General features: G+C 37.6%; 1 protein-coding gene across 4 annotated transcripts in view; it reads left to right on the top strand.

Annotated features, from left to right (window-relative positions):
• Positions 1–22067, top strand: part of ZNF407 (zinc finger protein 407) — a 460325-nt gene that overhangs the window by 29510 nt on the left and 408748 nt on the right. For 3 of the 4 annotated variants that reach the window (XM_050768239.1, XM_050768240.1, XM_050768243.1), the window contains exons 2-3: positions 3932–8671; positions 13967–14081. In XM_050768239.1, coding sequence (XP_050624196.1) covers positions 3985–8671; positions 13967–14081 — 4802 coding nt within the window. In that variant the 5' untranslated portion in view covers positions 3932–3984. Of the gene's footprint in view, positions 1–3927; positions 8672–13966; positions 14082–22067 lie in introns of those variants that run through there. The other variant, XM_050768241.1, reaches the window with a different exon arrangement.

The following is a 22067-nucleotide window of genomic DNA, read 5'->3' as shown; positions in this document are numbered from 1 at the left end:
GTAAGCCGGGCTCACCTAGTGTGTTCGTCTCAGGAATCACTGTCCTTTGGTGTCTGATGTCGACTGTCTTACACTGTTGCTTTGTAGGTTTTATTTACTTTTATTAGTAGTTTCAAACATGAGAGTAAATCCAGTCTCTGGGACTTGATCTTGACCAGAAGCAGCTGCCCTGGATTGGACAATATATCTGTTTTACGCAATGTATTGTCTCGGCATCTCATCTCTTATAGTGTAAGCTCTCATAGGACTTAGATTTTGGGTGGTGTTTGCTGTATATCCAGCATCAACAAGCAAGAATACTTGGCATACCGTAGGCACTAAGTGAAGGTTTTGAAATGGGGTGCATGATTCTTTCGTACTTCCTTTCCTCCCTTTACTCTTCAATTGCAAATGTTGAATAGCAAACCAGTGCTTTATGGAAAAGAACATTTCTGGGTTTTTTTTCCTCTTTTTTTGGTTAGAGATAAGGTTTCGCCCTGTTGCCCAGGCTGGTCTCCGACTCCCAGGCTCAAGTGATCTGCCCACCTTGGCCTTCCAGAGTGCTGGGATTACAGCCGTGAGCCACTGTGCCCAGCCAAAAGAGCATTTCCTAAGGATCCTTTGCAACACTGGTGTCTTGATTCTTTATAAACAAAGGGTCCTGTCGTCAAATAAGGTTGGGAAGTTCTTGTGTACCGAGAAATCCTGTGGTAAAGAAATGTTAGTTCAGCTTGTCTGCCTTCCTTCTTCCCTTCCCTCCCCTCCCCTCCCCTCCCCTCCCCTCCCCTCCCCTCCCCTCCCCTCCCCTCCCCTCCCCCCCTCCCCTCCCCTCCCCTCCCCTCCTTCTTTCTCTCTTTCTCTTTTTTTTTTTTTTTTTGAGACAGGCTCTCACTCTGTTGCCCAGGCTGGAGTGCAGTGATTCAGTCGTAGCTCACTGCAGACTCAAACTCTGAGGCTCAAGTGATTTTCCTACCTCAGACTCCTGAGTAGCTGGGACTACAGGTTCACACCACCACAGCTGGCTCACAAACTACAGTTTTCTAAACTTATTCGACCAGAGATTTTTTTTCACTTAAAACACCTACTCTTACAGAATTTATACTTTCTGGAACCTGTTCTGAAGGAATGTATCTGAACTAATGTTGAATATCTTATAAGTGCAATAAAACTAGGTATATTTATCTTTTTACTCTTTTTCAAATATTTTTATGTTATAGATAATATATGACAATTTATATATTTTAAACAGCTTTATTGAGATATTTGCAGTTCAGAGGATTTTAGTATTATAATCTATTCATGGATGTGTGCCACTTTCACCAGAATACATTTTAAAACATTGTTATCAGCTCAAAAAGAAACCTCTTTCCCTTTTGCTCTCATCCTCCATTCTGCCTGCCTACCTGCAGCCTTAAGAAACCAAGGACTGTCTATTTTTCTGTGTGTATAGATTTCTCTATTCTGGACATTTCATGTAAAAAGGAATCATATAGAACATGATCTTCACGTGGCATGATGTTTCTAAGGGCCATCCACATTGTGGCATGTTAGTACTTCATTTTTAATTTTATTTTTACTTATATTTTTAGAGGCAAGGTCTCTGTCTGTGTCGTCCAGGCTGGAGGGCAGTGGTGTGATCATTGCTCAATGCAGCCTTGAATTCCTGGGCTGAAGAAATCCTCCTGCTTCTGCTCCAGAGCTAGGACCACAGGCACTTGCCACTGATTTTATTATTTTTTATTTTTGTAGAGTTGGGGTCTTGCTATGTTGCCCAGGCTGGTGTTGAACTACTGGACCCAAGCCATCCTCCCTCCTTGGCCTCCAAAAGCATTGGGAGTACAGGCAAGACCTACTGTGCCTGGCCAATACTTCATTCTTTTTTATGACTGAATAATATTTCATTGTGCAGATACCATATTTTCTTGATTCATTCATCCATTGATAAACATTTGGGTTGTTTCTACCTTTTGGCTATTATGAATAAATACTGCAATCAGCATTTGTATACAAGTTTTTGGGTGGATATATGTTTTTGTTTCTCTTGGCTGTGTATGCCTCGGAGTAGAATTACTGTACTATATGCTAGCACCATGTTTAATTGTTTAAAGAACTGCTAGACTGTTTTCCAAAGTGGCTGCACCATTTTATATTCCCATTAGTAGTGTTATGAGGGTTCTAGTTTTTCCACATTCTTATCAACACTTGTTATCTCATTTTTTGAGTATAGCTGTCTTAGTGGGTTTGAAGAGGTATCTCCTTGTGGGTTTGATTTGCATTTCTTTAGTGACTACTGATGTAGAGTATCTTTTCATATGCGTATTATGTATATTTTCAATGAAGAAATGTATTTTATATTCTTTACTCATTTTAAATTGATGTATCTTACAATTGAGTATCGAGTAACAACAGTTTTTAAAATATATTCTAGATGCAAGTCCCTTATCAGATATCTGATTTGCAAAAATGTGTTCCCATTCTGTGGGCTCTGTTTTCACTTTCTTGATAGTGGCCTTTGAAGCATAGTGTCTTTTGAAGTTTTTAATTTTGATGAAGTTCAATTTACTTGTTTTTTTTCTCTTGTTGTTCATGCTTTCAGTGTCCTACATTATAAGTATATTTTTGTTACCTAATTTTAGCTGAGTCAAAGCAATAGGCTTCATTTAATTTGTCAATGTTATGGAAAAAATAGCTAAAATAGTTTAAAATAGTTATCATTAGCCTTGAGACTATAATACGTTGATGCCTTTTTATTAACATGGAATCAAGTGGCATTTGGCTGAAAATTCCAATCATGGTGTAAAGTAAATGGAAAATGATATGTTTTAATTGAATTAAATAGCATAATGAAAAATAAAATCAATATTATTGATTTCAAGGCATTTTATTCAATAAAATTCTTTTTTTCCTCAAAATTTACTCCATTAATTGTACTCTACCACTGACATTTCCCTTTGCCATTAACCTTCAGACAATATAAAATGACTGTTAGATGAGGAAATTAATGATTGACAGCTGGACTAGAAGTGGCTTTTCATTGGTAAAAGAGCTTGAGCATGAATGGTGATATGTAATGAGATTATACGTGTTGTTCATTGGAACATATTTAGAAAAATCATGGTAAAGCTCTTTGCTTTAGGAGAAAAGGATGAAACTGGTTTTTTTTTTTTTTTTTGAGACAGAGCCTTGCTCTGTTGCCCAAGCTGGAGTGCAGTGGCGTGATCTCAGCTCACTGCAAGCTCCACCTCCCGAGTTCACGCCATTCTCCTGCCTCAGCCTCCCGAGTAGCTGGGACTACAGGTGCCCGCCACCACGCCCGGCTAAATTTTTTTGTATTTTTAGTAGCGACGGGGTTTCACCATGTTAGCCAGAATGGTCTCCGTCTCCTGACCTCGTGATCCGCCCGCCTTGGCCTCCCAAAGTGCTGGGATTACAGGCATGAGCCACGGAGCCCGGCCGAAACAGTTGTTTTAAAATTATGTTTCTTTTATATAGGACTTGGGCTTCTGTTAGAGGTTAAGGAGGGAAGGCCTTACTTCTAGACTTCCGTCACAGCAGTTTCGTTTTAATATATTTTACAGAGTAGGAGCTCACTGAGATGTATTTTGAAAGGAGAGCTTCTCTCTCTCTTTTTTTTTTTTGAAAGGATAGTAAATTGAAATATACTGGTACAGAGAATTGAAATATGGGAGTTTTTCTGCAAGCTTGTTGAGAAATCACTTTTTCTACCAAAGATATCATAGTATTTCTTCCGGAGTCAACAATAGGTTGACGTGGTGTTCCTAAAATCCTACTTCATACTTTTTAATAAAAGACTTTAGAGATGTAATCAAATGCATCTCAGTATAAAGGGCGTTTCACTGGGGCTAACTTCATGATACTTTTTCATCTAGTTTTGGACTAATACGTGTGTCTTTATATTCAAAACTTAATACCATGTTTGTTTACTTCACAGGTTATGAGTGCCAGCGAGCCTCCTTGGATAGAAGCATCGTCAGCACTTTATTAATGATGGATAGTGAGAATAAACCTGAAAATGACGAGGATGGAAAGATAGACAAAGAAGCACAAGACTTGACAAAGCTTTCATCCCATAATGAAGATGGTGGGCCTGTGTCTGATGTGACAGCAAGTTTCCCTGAGAATTCTATGGGCAAAAGAGGTTTTTCAGAATCATCGAACTTTGATAGTGTTGTTATAGAAGACATAAATAAACATGCTTCCAAACGTAGGAGATTAGATGAGGCAGAGCCCCTTAAATCTGGAAAGCAAGGTGTTTGTCGATTAGAAACTTCTGAGAGCTCAGTCACAGAAGAGGGTATTGCGTTAGATGAAACAGGGAAGGAGACCTTTCTGAGCGACGGCACAGTTGGAGGCACGTGTCTCCCAAATGCCCTTTCCCCTTCTCGCAATTTTAGCACTATTGATGTTGTTTCTCTGAAAACAGACACTGAGAAAACATCTGCTCAGGAAATGGTTTCCCTTGATCTGGAAAGAGAATCGCCTTTCCCCCTGAAAGAAATTAGTGTTAGTTGTACCACTGGGAGTGTAGATCCAGTTCTCAAGTGCAGCATCTGTGGGCATTTGTTTTCTTCTTGCTCTGACTTGGAAAAACATGCTGAGTCTCACGTGCAGCAGTCTAAGGAACATACCTGTTGTCACTGCAGCCACAAAGCAGAGAGCAGCTCAGCGCTACATATGCATATCAAACAAGCACATGGGACACAGAAGGTCTTTTCTTGCGATCTCTGTGGTTTTCAGTGTGCAGAAGAAAACCTGTTGAATGCACATTATCTTGGCAAAACACATCTCCGTCGTCAGAATCTGGCTGCTCGTGGAGGATTTGTACAGATCTTAACAAAACAACCTTTTCCTAAAAAATCATGTACAGTGGCAACAAAAAATGTTCACTCAAAACCAAGAACTTCTAAACCAATAGCAAAGAATAGTGAATCAAAAGGATTACGAAATGTGGGAAGCAAATTTAAAGATTTCAGAGGAAGTATTTCTAAACAAAGTGGCAGTAGCAGTGAGCTTCTTGTTGAAATGATGCCTTCCAGAAATACTTCGTCACAGGAAGTAGAGATTGTTGAAGAAAATGTTACTTCCCTTGGTGTAGCTCAGAATCCTGAAAACCAGAGTAAAAAGCTAGACACCTTAGTAACCTCAGAGGGTCTCTTAGAGAAATTGGAATCTACGAAAAATACCCTGCAGGCAGCAGCACACGGTATCAGTGTAACCTCGAGGCCAAGACCCGAGCGAAATATTCTCGTGTTGGGTAATAGCTTTCGTCGACGAAGCAGCACTTTCACCTTGAAGGGCCAGGCAAAGAAAAGGTTTAATCTTTTGGGAATTAAAAGAGGCACAAGTGAAACTCAGCGGATGTATATGAAACACTTGAGAACACAGATGAAAACACACGATGCAGAGTCAGTGCTGAAACACCTGGAAGCGAGCAGCAGCGTACAGAGACTGTGTGTGACTACCTCGGAAACCCAGGAGGCAGAGCAGGGCCGGGGGAGCGCCCGTCCTCCAGACTCCGGGCTGGACTCCCCAACAGTGAAGCCAGCTTCTGACTCTCAGACGTTGTGTGCTTGTACGGACTGTGGGCAAGTAGCTACAAATAGGACAGATTTGGAAATCCATGTGAAAAGGTGCCATGCCAGAGAGATGAAGTTTTACTGCCATACTTGTGACTTTTCTAGTATGTCAAGAAGGGACTTAGATGAACATTTGCACAGTAACCAGCATCAGCAGACTGCTTCTGTCCTGAGTTGTCAGTGTTGTTCATTTATATCCTTGGATGAAATAAATCTTAGAGACCACATGAAGGAAAAGCACAATATGCATTTTCTTTGCACCCCTTGTAACCTGTTCTTTTTGTCTGAAAAAGACGTGGAAGAACACAAAGCCACCGAGAAGCATCTTAGTTCATTGGTTCAACCAAAGACTTTGCAATCATCTAACAGTGATTTGGTTTTACAGACTTTACCTTTAAGTACTTTAGAATCAGAAAACTCAAAAGAGTCTATGGATGACTCAGGAAAAGCATCTCAGGAAGAACCTGTGAAGTCCAGGGTAAGCCATGGTAACGAAGTGAGGCATTCCAGTAAGCCTCAGTTTCAGTGTAAGAAGTGTTTTTATAAGACAAGATCTTCTACTGTTCTCACGAGACATATAAAGCTTCGGCATGGTCAGGACTATCATTTTCTTTGTAAAGCTTGTAATCTTTATTCATTGAGCAAAGAAGGAATGGAGAAACACATTAAAAGAAGCAAGCATCTTGAAAATGCTAAGAAAAATAATATTGGCTTAAGCTTTGAAGAATGTATTGAAAGGGTATGTATAGGTGCAAATGATAAAAAAGAAGAGTTTAATGTTTCTGGAAATGGAAGGATTGAAGGCCATGTAGGTGTGCAATTACAAGAGCATTCTTATCTTGAGAAGGGCATGCTGGCGCCTAAGGAGCTGTCACAGTCTGGTGGTAGCACCAAAGATGATGAATTAGCTTCGACCACTACTCCAAAGAGAGGGAGACCTAAAGGTAACATCTCACGGACGTGTTCACACTGTGGTCTTTTGGCCTCTAGTATTACAAACTTGACTGTTCACATTAGACGAAAACACAGTCACCAGTATAGTTATTTATGCAAAGTGTGTAAGTATTACACTGTAACTAAGGGAGATATGGAACGTCATTGTGCCACCAAGAAACATAAAGGACGGGTAGAAACAGAAGCAAGTGGAAAACACAGTTCAGATGTCATTGTTGGCCCTGAAGGGGGTAGCCTTGAAGCCAGTAAGAAGAATGCTGGTTCAGCAGTGACCATGTCAGATGAACATGTTAACAAACCCGCTGAATCACCCACCTCTGTTTTACAAAAGCCAGATCATGGAAACTCAGTTGAAGCCGAAGTTGAAAATGTATTTCATTCTCTAGATGGAGAAGTTAACAGCCATCTTCTTGATAAAAAGGAGCAAATATCTTTAGAGCCAGAGGACTTCGCCCAGCAGGGGGATGTGTACTCCCAGAGAGATGTTACAGGCACAGGTGAGAATAAGTGTGTACACTGTGAGTTTAGTGCTCACTCCTCGGCTTCTCTAGAGCTGCATGTAAAACGGAAACATACAAAAGAGTTTGAGTTTTACTGCATGGCATGCGATTACTACGCGGTGACTCGTCGCGAGATGACCAGGCATGCAGCAACAGAGAAACACAAAATGAAAAGGCAGTCTTATCTCAACTCTGCTAATGTAGAAGCAGGTTCTGCAGACATGTCCAAAAACATCATTATGCCTGAAGAAGAGCATCAACAAAATTCTGAGGAATTTCAGATAATTTCAGATCAACCATCTGATACTCTTAAATCTAGAAATGCTGCAGATTGCTCTATTTTAAATGAGAATACTAATTTAGATATGTCTAAAGTGCTCTGTGCTGCTGACTCTGTAGAAGTTGAGACTGAAGAAGAATCTAATTTCAATGAAGACCGTTCCTTTTGTGAGACTTTCCAACAGGCTCCTGTCAAGGATACAGTTAGGAAACCTGAGGAGATGATGTCCCTTACTATTTCCTCAAACTATGGCTCCCCAAGCAGATTTCAAAATGAAAATTCAGGAAGCTCTGCTTTAAATTGTGAGGTAGCAAAGAAAAACCACGAGGTATCAAATGATACAGGTGAGCTGCGTGTCCATTGTGAGGGTGAAGGAGGAAGCGCAGGAGACGGTGGAGGTGTTGTCCCCCACAGACACCTGTGCCCTGCACCGCTCGATGGGGAGCGCTCGGCTGAAAGCCCTGCGCTTGTTGTGACAAGAATAACCAGAGAACAGGGAAATCTGGAGAGCGGGGGTCAGAACAAAGTTACACGTGGTCATGGTTTGGAAGACTTGAAAGATGTCCAAGAAGATCCCACTCTGGAGAATAAGGACATTCTGATGAATTCACAAGATGAAACAGAAATTATTTTGGAGGAGGATGGCCCAGCTTCTGATAGCACAGTTGAAAGTAATGACGTCTATGAGACTATCATTAGTATTGATGATAAAGGGCAGGCCATGTACAGTTTTGGCCGGTTTGACTCCTCCATAATAAGAATAAAGAACCCTGAAGATGGTGAGTTGATAGACCAGTCTGAAGAGGGCTTGATAGCAACCGGAGTGAGAATTAGTGAACTGCCCTTGAAAGACTGTGCTCAAGGTGTGAAAAAGAAGAAATCTGAAGGCAGTTCCCTTGGTGAGTCTACACGAATTCGCTGTGACGATTGTGGCTTCTTAGCAGATGGACTGAGTGGACTGAACGTTCACATAGCCATGAAGCATCCTACGAAAGAGAAGCACTTCCATTGTTTACTCTGTGGAAAGTCATTCTATACCGAAAGCAACCTTCACCAGCATCTGGCTAGTGCCGGCCACATGAGAAATGAGCAGGCCAGTGTGGAAGAGCTTCCGGAGGGAGGGGCCACCTTTAAATGTGTCAAGTGCACAGAGCCCTTTGATTCTGAACAGAATTTATTCCTACATATTAAAGGACAGCATGAGGAATTGCTACGGGAGGTGAATAAGTATATAGTGGAAGACACTGAGCAAATCAACCGCGAGAGGGAGGAAAACCAGGGAAACGTCTGCAAGTATTGTGGGAAGATGTGTCGAAGCAGCAACTCGATGGCCTTCCTGGCACACATTCGCACTCACACAGGTACGTAGCTCTGCAGCAAGCCGAGCCAGTGAGGACGCTGGGCCATTTGTCCCATCCAGATACTGCAGCCCTACCTGTGGCTGCTCATTGGCTTTCCACCCGGTTCACGTTTCCCGGCTGTGTGCTGCTCTGCTTGTCTGTAATAAGTCATTGTTGACACTTAACATTTTTAAGGGTAATTAAGCCCTAGTGATTTCAAAGGCAGGTTAGTTGACAAGTTTTTTTTAATTTTGTCAAAAAGCCTAGTCCCTCTGATGCCTTTTAAAAACTGCTGTCTGTTGCTGCTTTTCAGTTGTTTCTGAGTCCTAATTATTTGGTTTTCCACAGTCTATATTAAGTGGCACCTTGTAATTTCAGAAGACATGTTAAGTGACTTTTAAGGAATGGAGTAATCAAATTTTCTTACAATGTTAGGGATGTAAAAATATTCATCAATAGATACTTTGTATCCAAAAGTATAACTTCCAGGTAACAAGATTCTACCTTTGTGGGTCGAAATGAGCCACCACTTTCCAAAGTTAGCATGTGCTGGGGATCTGCTGTTCCTGGAGGGAGCCCCTGATTTAGTCTCTGTGCTCTGTCGCAGTTAGCGTTCCATTTTAATGTTTAATTTTAGGTGGAAAGTTTTTTAAAAAACATTTTTTTGGTGGAAAATGCATAAGCTACTGTTCTAAATTTATGTAAAACTTCACTGCACTGTTTCTATAAACCTGCCATACATTCTTTATTTTAAACAGACAGCTTTTCTAAATCATTGTGCTCTGCTTAGACAAGTTCTGTCTTCATGGTTGAATTTATGAGTGGATTTGAATAATAAATTCACATTTCAATGAACATATTTTCATTAAAACTGTAAGGTTTATTTTACTGTACTTTTAAATAATGGCTTATTATTAAAGCTATACTTTAAATTCATACAGTTTTTGAAACTTAGTGCATGGTTACAAGGAAGAAGACAAAAGCGTATGAAGCATTATTACCAGTTTAGGGTGATTAAAGATAAATAAAAGTTTTTCATTAAAGGAAGTAATGGGGCAACCTGCATAAGATTAATCTAAATAAATACAAACATTGTACTTTTGACCCCAAATATTCCCATGCACTGCAGCCATTTTTGGGGAATAGGTCCAAATGTTTATTTGTTTGCACTGTTAGCATCTCTCTCAGTGCCTTGTTGCAACTTTCTGAAATGATACAGTTTTAGGAATAAGACTTGTTCACATGCGCAGAAAATACATACTTTCTTAATATGCCCTCTTAAGGCAGATGAAACTGAATAAAACTAAGAGGAAGATGCTAATGGAGCTCTTTTTAGAATTCTTTATGCAACTGTCTGGTCAAGACATGTTGCTTATAATTGATGTGTCCATTACTTGAATTCTCTTGTAATTATAGTCAATAAGTCTTGTAAATGTGTTAAAGCTCACTAAAAGCATACAAATTCAAGAACAGAGTAAGGCTAATAATTTAAAATAATCAATGTAGGCATTTCAGCACTTAATTTCCCTTGTGTGTTGATAGCTGATCATTCTTAATCCATTAAGATTTATTTAGTCGTTTACAATGCAAAATAGGTTTGCACTGGTCACTTGTGCCATTTGAAAATGTCCACCAGGTTAAGTGCAGAATGTAGTCCATTAGTCTTCCTTGACTATATGTATTAATTGCATTTAAAATCAAGTTAATGTGGATGTGAAAGTGAGGTAACTATCAATATGTGACAAAGTAACCCTACTTATATAAGTTACATCATTGATTGTAACATTTAGTAAAAGTTAGCATAGTTTTTTTTTTTTTTTTTTTTTTTTTTTAACATCTTGTGTTGGTCTTATCAGAAAGTACATTTTTATTGTGCTTTGAAACACCACCAAGAGCCCTGTTCCTGAGGACACAGTACAAGTCTACCATTTCAATTTTGCAAGTCATTTTTTGGGGAAGTTGGTCTCCAGGTTTTAATTCAGGGTTTTTTTTTCTTGGAGCATCTTAAAATGAATTGCTTTTCACATACTTTGCTTATGTCCATAAAATAGTAATGCAGAGACTGTTATTAATGGTTAACTGGAAAAGAGCTTACTCTTCCAATCCCTGTTTTCATATTTTGTGATTTACTATATGTTTTATATAACCTTTTCTTCCCATCCTTAGCAGGATAAAAGCAGCCCTATGAGAAATCAATGAGTTTTGGTTATCAAGCATGGTAGGAAAAAGCATCCTCCAGTCTCCCCGTGTGCTTGCTTCTGTGAAGCAATCAACGTGACCAGAAAGGGCAGTCTTCCTTTCACATTACACTAGCAGGACTAAAAAACTTCCTTTTTGTTTCTCCTGCATTGGTCTGTTAAAGCTTTTATTTCACGTAACATGGGCTACTGTTAAGCTACCAGATTGTCTGAAGCCATTCGTTTTATGTTGAGAGTGCTCTGGTCACTGATGCCATCTCAGAATGTTGCAGGGAGACAGGGAGAGTGTGACTTCACTAAGAAATTCTGAAGTTAGGGCTGCTAGTGTTTGTAGCTCAATGTGTGACAAAGGACAGACAGCTCAGTAGGAGAGTTAATTTGTAGACTTTAAGCACAGTGACCTCAAATACTTAACATTGTTCACTGCTTCATCTGTGTCCCACATTAGTTGGCTCTTGGTACATCTTGATGAGTGAATAAATGAATGAGCAGATGAATGAATGAATGAAGCGTTTGAATGTTTAGGGAGGATTGTAGAATGATGGCTGTAGTCGTTAGATGATCGGTAATATACAACTTCCTTCATTCCTTTAAGATCTAAAGGCTTTCATTTGGTATTTTCTCCTTAATGCTAATGGCACATCTATGTATGCATAGCAATTAGTAATGACTGATGGTTGGGGAGCCCCTGTAGGCCTGAGTGAAGACCTGGATTTTAAAGTCTTTGAAATTCTTTCAGTAAAGTAACAAGGTACCGGAAAGACAGAGAGCCTCTTTAGTTTTTCCCTTTGAAAAAACCTTATGGACCAAATGAAAACCAAAAAACCTACTGCGAATAGTGCTGTTCCAAGGAATGGAACTATTGCAAATAATACTGTTTTTAATAATCAAAATGTACATGAGAGAAATATTTAGAGATCTGCAATTTTACAATTTTGTCTTATAAATGCTATGCCTGCATTCATTTTGGAATGTGCATAGCAAACTTAAAAACGGAAATGTTATTAGTTAGGAAAAAAGGGCCCCTCCACTTTTTTTTTTTTTTTTTAATGCGGAGAAGTGTTACCTCTGCTAGCATTTGAATTTTTATGGCACAGAAAGGAGATATTAACACAGTCTACTCTGAATGTAAGATGTGAAGAATAGTCAAGGCCTCCATGATTCTGGGTGAAGCTGTCAACACAATAACTCATTTATGTATTGTCAGCGCGCTGTGCTGTGATCACTGACCTGCAGAAACTAGAGTTTTCCACAGGAGCCATGTACAGTAAATTGAACACACCAGAGACCCCTTGTCCGTTTCTCTGTGGCATCTGTGCCGCAGGAGGAGGAGCTAGTCACATGGCTGTGCTGTGTGAGCGGAACGAAAACTCCAACCCATGAGGCCTTTTACATCCATTCACCAACATTGTAGCACAAATATTGGGAGAGGTTGGTCTTCTTTGTTTCGAGTCCTAATATTATTGTTACTTAATAATGTCCTAATGACCCTATTATCTTTAGAGCATTTAAATTCAAAGAATTGGTAAATTGGTTCTTCACACACTTTACAAAGGAATTCTATGTCTTAGTGAAAGGTTGAAAGCAGTGATAGGTTTAGTTGTCTCAGAATCATTTAAATAAACTGTAGTTTCTAATGTGACTGATAGAATGTGATTACTGTAAGCTGCAGTCTCAACCTGCTTTTGACATTTAAACATATAAACCTGACTAGATATAACCATTCAGGTGCTAAATATATTTTACATCTACTTCTAGCAGCAGAAATGGAAATATTAAGAGATCTGGCTTCATTGTCATTGAACTGTGAAATATTCAACCTTGTCTGCCGGTGCTTAGTACTGTTGACTTTTTTATTTCTGTTGGAAGATGAAAATTAAATGCTTCACTTTTTTTGTCAGCTTTTGGGAATTAAATTGAAATTTAAGACTCTAAAATTTTTTACTGAGTGCTTCAATTTCAACAAAGTATTCTTGGAGGATTTTTTTTTTTCCCAAGGACACTGCACAAAGGGTTCATTGATCAAATATGATTTATTACAATTTTTTAAATTTGAGCTCTTTTTGTATATTTATTAAAGTTCACATATTTCATGTTCTATCTAACTATAGTAGAGGGAGTATTTCACCATATAAGTACTAAATATGATATGAAAAGTCTGGAAACATACTGTACTGATTTTAAATTGGTTTTTACAATTTTGATTTATTTGAAGATGTAGTGGTTAGAAAGTTTGGAAATGGTGTATATACTTTATATCTTAAAAGAGTTGTTTCTCATTAATGTGGATAATGATCGTCTGTTAATATGTTTCAGTTTCAGTCTTATCTATTACTGACACTAAGTGTGTAGACTTTGAAATAATCTTATTTTCTCATTTTTGAGTATAGTTTAATCTTATTCTTTATGAAATGATTTAACAAATTTTGTATGCGTTTTGTGTTGAAATATTTGTCCTTGAAATTAATAACCAAAATGTCAGTTCTTCCAGTTTGTTTAATCATCATTGATTTTTGACTATAAAAATGACCATAAAAGCATAAAATTTTATCTACTGTATATTTATAAACTGTGTTATTAAAAATATAGATAATAATTTGGGATAAATGTCAGGAAAAAACCTGAAATATACCATTGTTTTAATGTGAGTCAACTCAAAGCCGGAGAAATATGAGGAAACAAGGAGGTGACCACAGAGAAATGTATTTGATGATAAATATGCTTTTTAAAATATCAGCTGCCCTGTGTGCATTTATGTTTTAGAAATGTTCCCTTTGAAGTGTTGAGTGACTTTAAGATGTATTTTTGTGAATTGTAAGAAAAATATTTAAAATTATGTAGCTCATCTCATCTACTTAGTACAGCTCAGCAGTCTCACTTTTGAGTTTGAATCTTAGGATTGCTAGTGGAAGTTAGGAAAACTCACTGAAACAGTCTTCAGAGTAAAATAATTATGGAATCCGGTCTATTCAAGTTATAAATGAATGCAAGTATTCCATTTTGGGTACAGAAATTCTTAATTAGGTTAAAGGTATGATTTAAGATTTAGTCCTCTTTTCTAAGCTATTAGTGATGTATTATTCAAAATCAAATCATATTTTATGTTAAATTTACTCAGGATCAAAACCATTCAAGTGCAAGATATGCCATTTTGCAACAGCTCAGCTTGGAGATGCCAGAAACCATGTGAAAAGGCACCTTGGGATGAGGGAATACAAGTGTCATGTCTGTGGGTGAGTAAACTGAAGCCATCTCTGCTGTGTGAACCAGGAAGCATGTGCAGGATAGCCATTGTTTCGGAATTCAAAACCCACAGGAGTGAGAGTGGCTAAAATTATGCATGCGTACCCTCCTTTCCATTGTTATGGTAAATTCCTTAAATACAGTTATGACATTCTTCTCCCACTTCTAATCCTGTACTGAAGATGAGCAATTTTATGGGCTACAAGGTCAATTTGAACCTGTAATCTGTAAATTGACTAAATTATAGGATGTTCATTCACATTGCCAGAGAGAACTATAAATTCCATTTAAAGACATAAAAAAATACATAATATAGCTTTAGGAATGTATATGTATTTTTTTTTTCTTTTGCTGTACTGCTTTAATTTTTATCACATTAGTAGCTCTTTGGATCCATTGGACATATTCTATAAGGAAAACAACAAAAGATTTAATTTCAGATGACTGGTTACTGATTATTACAGGGATGGTGCTGAAGAAAAACGGTTGTTATGCATTTTTGTGTAACTTTATTTCAAAAGTTATTTCCTTTTTTAGTTAATGGTTCTTTCTCTGAAGAATCATGTACAATGTTTGTCTTTCAAATGTGTTGCATTTAATAGACAGTGCTAAGGTGCCTTAATGCAAAACTAATTAATTTAGCAGAAATGTTTAAAAGGTTTTAAAATGCCAGATCATATATGGTATAACATAGGACATTCAGAGGTGGATTTTAATACCCTACTTCTGATTAAAAGTATATTTTAATGCTGTTATGCTAGAGAAATTAATAAGTGCATCATATAAAAATTCTTCATGTGAAACCTGAGAAACTTGCAGTTCTTATGGCTAATTCACAAAATAACACAGGCTCACTTACATTATGCAATGTGCGCGTATTCTATTAGCTTTATTTTTTTAGTAGAAGATCGTTTTATGTCAAAAACAAGTTCTGTTATTTGTTGGACAGTACACTTCATCCCAGGATGCAGTTGTGTATTTTGACCCTTAGGATAGTTTTACAAATACCTTTGCAAGCAGTTTTATGAACCATGGTCTGTGATATATTCATTGGCAGAATTGATGGTTCAGTGACTTGCAGCTAAAGTAAATGAAGATGACCCTTTGCCCTAAAGCCCCCTGAAGATCAGTGGGAGAATGAGTTTTGTTACTACTGATTTTAGCTGCAAGGGTCAAGTGTCAAATGGTTCATTTTAATTGCTGTAGGTCTTGGAAGTTTAAAAGATATCTCACTTATTGTTTTTACCATATGAGTTATAGGAAGGAAGAAGGCCCTGACTCCAGTGAAAATTTGCTATTAGGTGGCAGTAAGCAGTTTTTCTCTCATTTCTGAGAAATAAGTAAACAATTTTTGCATACTCTGTCAATAGAGATCTAATTCCATTCATTTTTAAATTAAGGTTACTAAGACCCTGGAAAGAGAAGAAGAAAGCTTTTCACAGAACAGTTTCTAATGTATCTGGTATCAAAAAGAATACATAATTGATTGGCATTAGTTGTATAATTTGAACAGTGCACACCCTGCTCGCTAACTGCTTGCCACATACAACTGAAATATTGTATGAGTAGTTCATATATTTGATCCTGGAGATACAGAATTGTAAATGATTATACATATATTGAGTTTTATACTGCCTTCAGAGAGAGCGAGCTATGTGTATGTGTGCGTATGTAGAACAACCATTCTAGAGTCCAGAATTGTATTTCTTTGAATTATGACAGCCATTGAATTTCATCAGATGAGGAAATAATAGTTCTCTTTATTTTTTTACAATGAAATTTGATTTAAAAGTTAGGTAGCAATAATTTTAACAGTGACGCTGAAAGTTCTGAAGAATTGCAGTAAACTGAAGAATACTTATTGATCTATGTAGTTGGAACAGAATGGTAGTGAATTAGGTACCCTTCAATGTTGCAGAAAAAGTATCATAGGTTGTTCCATATTTCATGTGTTTCAAAGGGATAGGGCAGAGTGTATAGGTTAAAAAGTAAAGTGAAAAACATGAAAAAGTGCAAGGATTGGTTATCAGATGACTGGCACTGGAGAGGATTTGTACATTAACTTCACTGACAAAGCCAATTCATTATCATTGATGGCTAAATAATCTTAGAAATGCTCAGTGGACCTATTAGTTCCTGAACATAAGCAGCTCATGCTGCATTTCTTCATTAGCTTTAATTGCTATAAATTTTACCTTTTACAAAATCACGCTTTAAAAGGTGAAGTGATCTTTCAGGAACATTAACTCTATAATTTTGTCACAAACAGAAGGTCTTGCATTATGTTTTCTTTTCCTTAGTAGTTAATATCTTAGTCTCTGCCTTTTAGAATTTTCTTAGTGATCTCGTCATTATTTGAGTTTTAAGGAGTTATTTCTCAAATAGACTTGATTAGTAATTTAAAAAAATTGGGCAGTCACATTTTTAAAGTGAAATTATTACTCAGAATAGTGTACTCTTTTTCTTAGTAACCTCTTGGTTTTCTTGAAGAAGAAAACTCATATTTTATGGTGAAATTAATGGAAACAACAAACAGTATTGAACTCAATATTAATGTCTCAGATTATTTGTAATTGACCTCTTTTTCAGCTCTTTATATTAGATGATTTTGGATGCTCATCAACTGCATGTTTTGTGCTTTTCACTAACACGTAGTTTTAGGGTTGTGCATTAGCAACACCCTTGACAAAAACTACCTTTTAAACTTTTGTATAAGTTGTCTGAACCTAGACTGATTTTTTTTGAATCTTCAGCATCAATTTTAAGATACCATTACCCTCTCTTGCCCTGCCCCATTGGCAAATCTTAACTACTGTATATCTTGGGTTTAAGTTAGTTTGACAGAGGAAGCTGAATGTATTAGATGCCTAATTCCTATTAGGTCGTTAGGATTAAGAATTCAGAATTTAAGTTTTGTTTACTCAAGGTTTTATCTGCTCATGTCATGGTAAACATTTCAAAAATGTATTGCTTTGTACTTCATGTTTTAAGTACACGTTATGGATAACTTCACGTTAAGAGCCATTTATTTTACTTTCACTTTTGGGGGAGCATTTTTCTTTTTGAAAAGTAGAGTTTCTTACTTGTTAAAAATATCCAAATGTGATCGAGAGAGGAATTTTATAGAATAAAGGTATGTTTATATTTAGGCACTTGATGGATAGTTAACATGAAAATCTGTTAGGACTCTGACATAGGGCTTAGTGGGAGAGAAAGTAAGAAATAATAGAAACTATACCTATTTTTTATATTTAATGCTTTTATTTAATAATTTTGTGTTTAGAAAATAGGCCAAATGTGTATTTTTATTACTTCCGTGATCTTTACCTTTATTTCTTTCAGTAGTCAAAAACTTAAAAATCTCAATGACTTGTAAAAGTTATTTTAGGCATCATGTCTTGTTAAATTCTTTTAAGTTGAAATTCTTTTAAGTTTATTTTATTCCCTATGTACATATAAAATAGTATACCTAGTACTCTGAATAGTGTTTATGCAGTGTATTGTGGTTTAATAAATAGCCTTGATTAACTTTTATCTCACTTGTTGATTTCTATAGCTTTGTGGTTTGTTTACCTTATGCTTATTATCCCCATTTTACTGATGGGAAACTTAATATTCAAAATGTTTTTAGTGATGTACTTAAATTATTTGACTAGAATGGTAGACCACTGTTTCTTCCTTGTAGACCACTGTTTCTTCCTTGTAAGTATTTCTTTTATTTCTCCGCTTTTTGTAATACCTGTTTTTGTCTTGACGTAACTTTGGTTTGTATTTATTTTTTTCTCTCTAGGTTGTTTTCACTAGCATGTAGTAAATGTAATTTACCTACTTTCTCCTACCATCCGCTTTTATTTTCTGCTTTTCCCCAAATTTACATTTTTTAAAAAAATTGCTTGCACATTGCTTTACTTTCATATTCTGATATTGTCTCTCTCTCCCCAACACCTTCTCTGTTTTGTATTTCCCACTTATAAGTGTTGTTTAAGATAATTTTATTTTCTCCCACTCATTCATGTGTTGATAATTTATTGCATTTACTTGACGGTTACAAACTGAACGTATTTGTGTAATAGCAAAAGGTGTCTAAAAAGTATAAAGATTATATCATCCCATTAAGATGAGAGGGATATAATTGATCAACTAGGGTTATTGTTTTTGTCTTGCAGTATTAGGTTTTTTTTTTTTAAAGAGTTGTAGAAAACTAATAATTGGCCTGTGATTTCAATAAACCTAAGAAATGATAACCAAATTTGATATGCCATTATTGAGAAGCGCAGACCCTAGGGTGCATGATTTAGGAGTTGCATTGTTTACTGATTGATTTCCCTAAGTCTTGTCTTAATTCTTGTGTATGGACTTAAATAGTTGAAATCAATTTACCTCATCAGGAGAGAATAAGGGCATTTTCTAAATCTGTCACATCTGGGTTCATGAAAAGATTCCAGACATTTTAAAATTGTATATTAATGTGCTTATGAACTGTTTATTCCTAGTTGATTTGAGAACCCTTAAATAGAAAGTTACTAATGCAGTAAAACTCTTTGTGTGTGTGTGTGTGTGTGTGTGTGTGTGGCATTACCTAGTTTTTGTGCATTAGAAGGGATCTCTATGTAGATGATTATAATGTCACTTTCTGACCTTTGCAGCTTGAATAATTGTAAATCATTGCTTCATAACGTGTCAGAGAATGTCTGTACTAGGCAATTAAATGGCAGAATATAATAGACCAAATTATTGCCTGTCATGTTTTCAACAACACAGTTAGTATTTGAGTTACACTTAATCATTACGTGCATTAGCAACTTCATTGGAATCCAGCTTCAGGCTGAGCATGAAATACATTACATTATTTAAACCTCTAATGGTACAAGTCATTTATTTGTGTTGAAGTGTACAACATGCAGAGTTTCATAAAGCAAGGAACACTTGAGAGCTTAATTTATCCAAATCAAAGTCTAAATGCAGATAAACACAAGTGGCAAAAATTAGTAATTTTTATAGGCTGGAAATATTTAAAAATACATGGTTGTGGGTAATTGTAGGCAGCAGGAATAAATTAAAATCACTATTTTTAGTCTGCTGTGAGAACTAAAGCTGTGTATACCTAAATCATTAAAAGCACCATGGAATTGCATTTTTAGCTGAACAATTAGTTACGCCCATCATATCTACAGATATATCCAAATAAAGTAAGTATTTGGTTTAGCTGGTTGTTTTGGTTAAAGAGATATAGATAGGAAATGTTTATTCTATAATGTGGCATGAATTATGCTTGTAACAGTATAAAGTGCAACATCTCTCAGTTTTGTAAAAAATGTTTAAATTAACGTTAAAATGCTCTCCCATTATAAATGGTACATTATATATTTTATCCATATAATATTTTAATATTTTTTGTTGAATATTTTTGTCTTTAGCTTGAAATTTTAAAAATGCTGTGTAATGATTGCTGTCTGTCTTCCTCAGTTAGGAATAAAAAATTAACATTATGTATTCCTCTGATGTTAGAATCCTTGAGATACCTTTTACATCGTGAATGAACATTTATAATTTTTAAAACTATACAAACGACTTTATTATGGGAAAGCCTAAGAGTGATCTTGGTTATAATATTCACATATAAAACTTGTTTTGTCAGAGATCATCCTCATGTATTTTCCAGTAAACTGTTTGGTGAAGCCAGGAGAGTGCTGGGGTGTTAGGACAGTAGAGTGGAAACTGAGGCAGCTCCCAGCTCCTCCTCACAGGGGAAGGACAGCTCTTGTCTCTATTATATCCCGGTTTCTTTTTCTGTGGTAGTGGTTTTTAAAATTTTTGCCACAGAAGGGTAGCATCATAGATCTATTCCATGGCCAATAAGTATGATCAGCCTATTACAAAATAGAAATAAGCTAAACATTATCATTTCTTGGTATAGTAGTTGAAAACACTGGCTTCTGTGTCTAAAGTCTTTTCCAGTGAAACAATCATGTTCTAGTGACTTAACTCGTTGCTTCTTTATTTTTGTTTTAAAGTGGCTTCCTTGTGATTTTAAAATGCTATTGTAATGGCTGGGTATGGTGGCTCATGCCTGTAATCCCAGCACTTAGGGAGGCTGAGGTGGGAGAATCGCTTGAGCCCAGGAATTTGAGATCAGCCTGAGCAACATAGGGAGACCCTGTCTTTACAAAAAATAAAAATAATTAGCTGGGCTGGTGGTGCATGTCTGTAGTTCCAGCTATTTGAGGGGCTGCAGAGGGAAGCTCTTCTGAGCCCAGGAGTTTGAGGCTACAGTGAGCTATGATGGTGCTCTGCATTCCAGCCTGGGCAGCAGAGCGAGACCCTGTCTCTAAAAAAAAAAAATCTTCTTGTAGAGTCTCAAGATTCTTTAACCTTCCTGATCCCCACAGTAGAATATAGGAGGGTAGCTGTTCTCTTGGTTTCCTTTGCCTGTTCCGTAAATTTTTTTCTTGTTAACCTTCCTCTCCCTGTTCTGTTTCTTACAGTCCTTTACTTTGTGGGTGCTTTTGCTGTTTCTTTTGTGCAAGAACTGGATGAGAAGGGGGTATGAGAAATGTAGATAGAAGGGAAGCATAGCCACTGATTTATTATTTATTATTTCTCATTTGGCAGATTCTTGTGTTTTCTTTTTTCTTTCTTTTTTTTTTTTTGTGGGTGTGGTGAGAAGTTGGGGCCCGGGCTGTCTGTGTTGCGGAAGCCACTCTAGGAGAAGGAGCAAGGCTGAGTGGGAACACGAGGCTGGGAGGATGAGCTCTGCTGAGGAGCAGAAGGAAACTCTTTTCTTTCTTTTTTTTTTTTTTTTGAGACGGAGTCTCGCTTTGTCGCCCAGGCTGGAGTGCAGTGGCCAGATCTCAGCTCACTGCAAGCTCCGCCTCCCGGGTTTACGCCATTCTCCTGCCTCAGCCTCCCGAGTAGCGGGGACTACAGGCGCCCACCACCTCGCCTGGCTAGTTTTTTGTATTTTTAGTAGAGACGGGGTTTCACCATATTAGCCAGGATGGTCTCGATCTCCTGACCTCGTGATCCGCCCGTCCCGGCCTCCCAAAGTGCTGGGATTACAGGCTTGAGCCACCGCGCCCGGCCAACGAAACTCTTTTCGCACAGGCAGGTTATCTTTGAGTTGGGTCTTAAAGGAGGAGGGGCTCTTCACAAGGCACATTTGGACATTTTTCACACAGGGCGAACACGAGGGGAAGCACAGAGATTTGGAAGAGCACTGCAGGCAGTTTCTGAAGTGTATGTGACTAAGTGGGAGAAGTGAGGATTAAACAAACATCTGTTGAATGTCAGTATGTGCCAGCACCGTGTTAGTCTTTAGGGTTCAAAAGGTCAAAACAACACCTGCCTCAAATGGAGGACGCTTAGGTCAAGAAACGCCCAGTCTCCCTAGCTGCTTCAGAAAACACTTGCTTGGGCTGGTCACATTGGATATGCAGCAACTGGAAGTTCGGCAGATTAGCAGGGGCAGCCCATTCCAGGCAGGGGTTGCAGCGGGATCAACCATGGCGTGTGGGATATGCACGAACTACAGGGCAGTCAAGACTGTAGGAGGCTGGATTGTGAAGCCAGGTGGACAGTTCCAGGGATAATTGGGTGAGGTGGGCAGGGGTCAGGTCACAGAACTGGGCCTTGCTGAGGTGTTGAGTGCTGGCCTTTCCCTCTGCTTTCCATCGCTTGTCTTTTCACTTGTCTGTCTTCCCAGTTTTCTGGACTGTGTGGAGGCAGTGAAGAGAGAAGTGGAAAGCCTGGTGGGAAATGAGTTACTGCTTCAGAATCAAGGGGCATGGGAATTGGTCAGGGAGAATTATTTTAAGAGAATTTCTCTATTTGTAATTTTAATTAAGGATGCTATTGATTTTGGATAATTGTAATGCAAACAGGTTGATAACTGATTCATATGACTTAATGCAGCATAGTTCCAAACAATAATTGAGGACATATTCCGTTATGTCGCCGTGCTACCTATATCCACATAT

This window comes from Macaca thibetana, chromosome 18 (genome assembly GCF_024542745.1).
Source record: "Macaca thibetana thibetana isolate TM-01 chromosome 18, ASM2454274v1, whole genome shotgun sequence".
Lineage (NCBI taxonomy): Eukaryota > Metazoa > Chordata > Mammalia > Primates > Cercopithecidae > Macaca > Macaca thibetana.
Note: the sequence above shows the minus strand (reverse complement) of the source record. Positions and strands in the feature narration are given on the sequence as shown.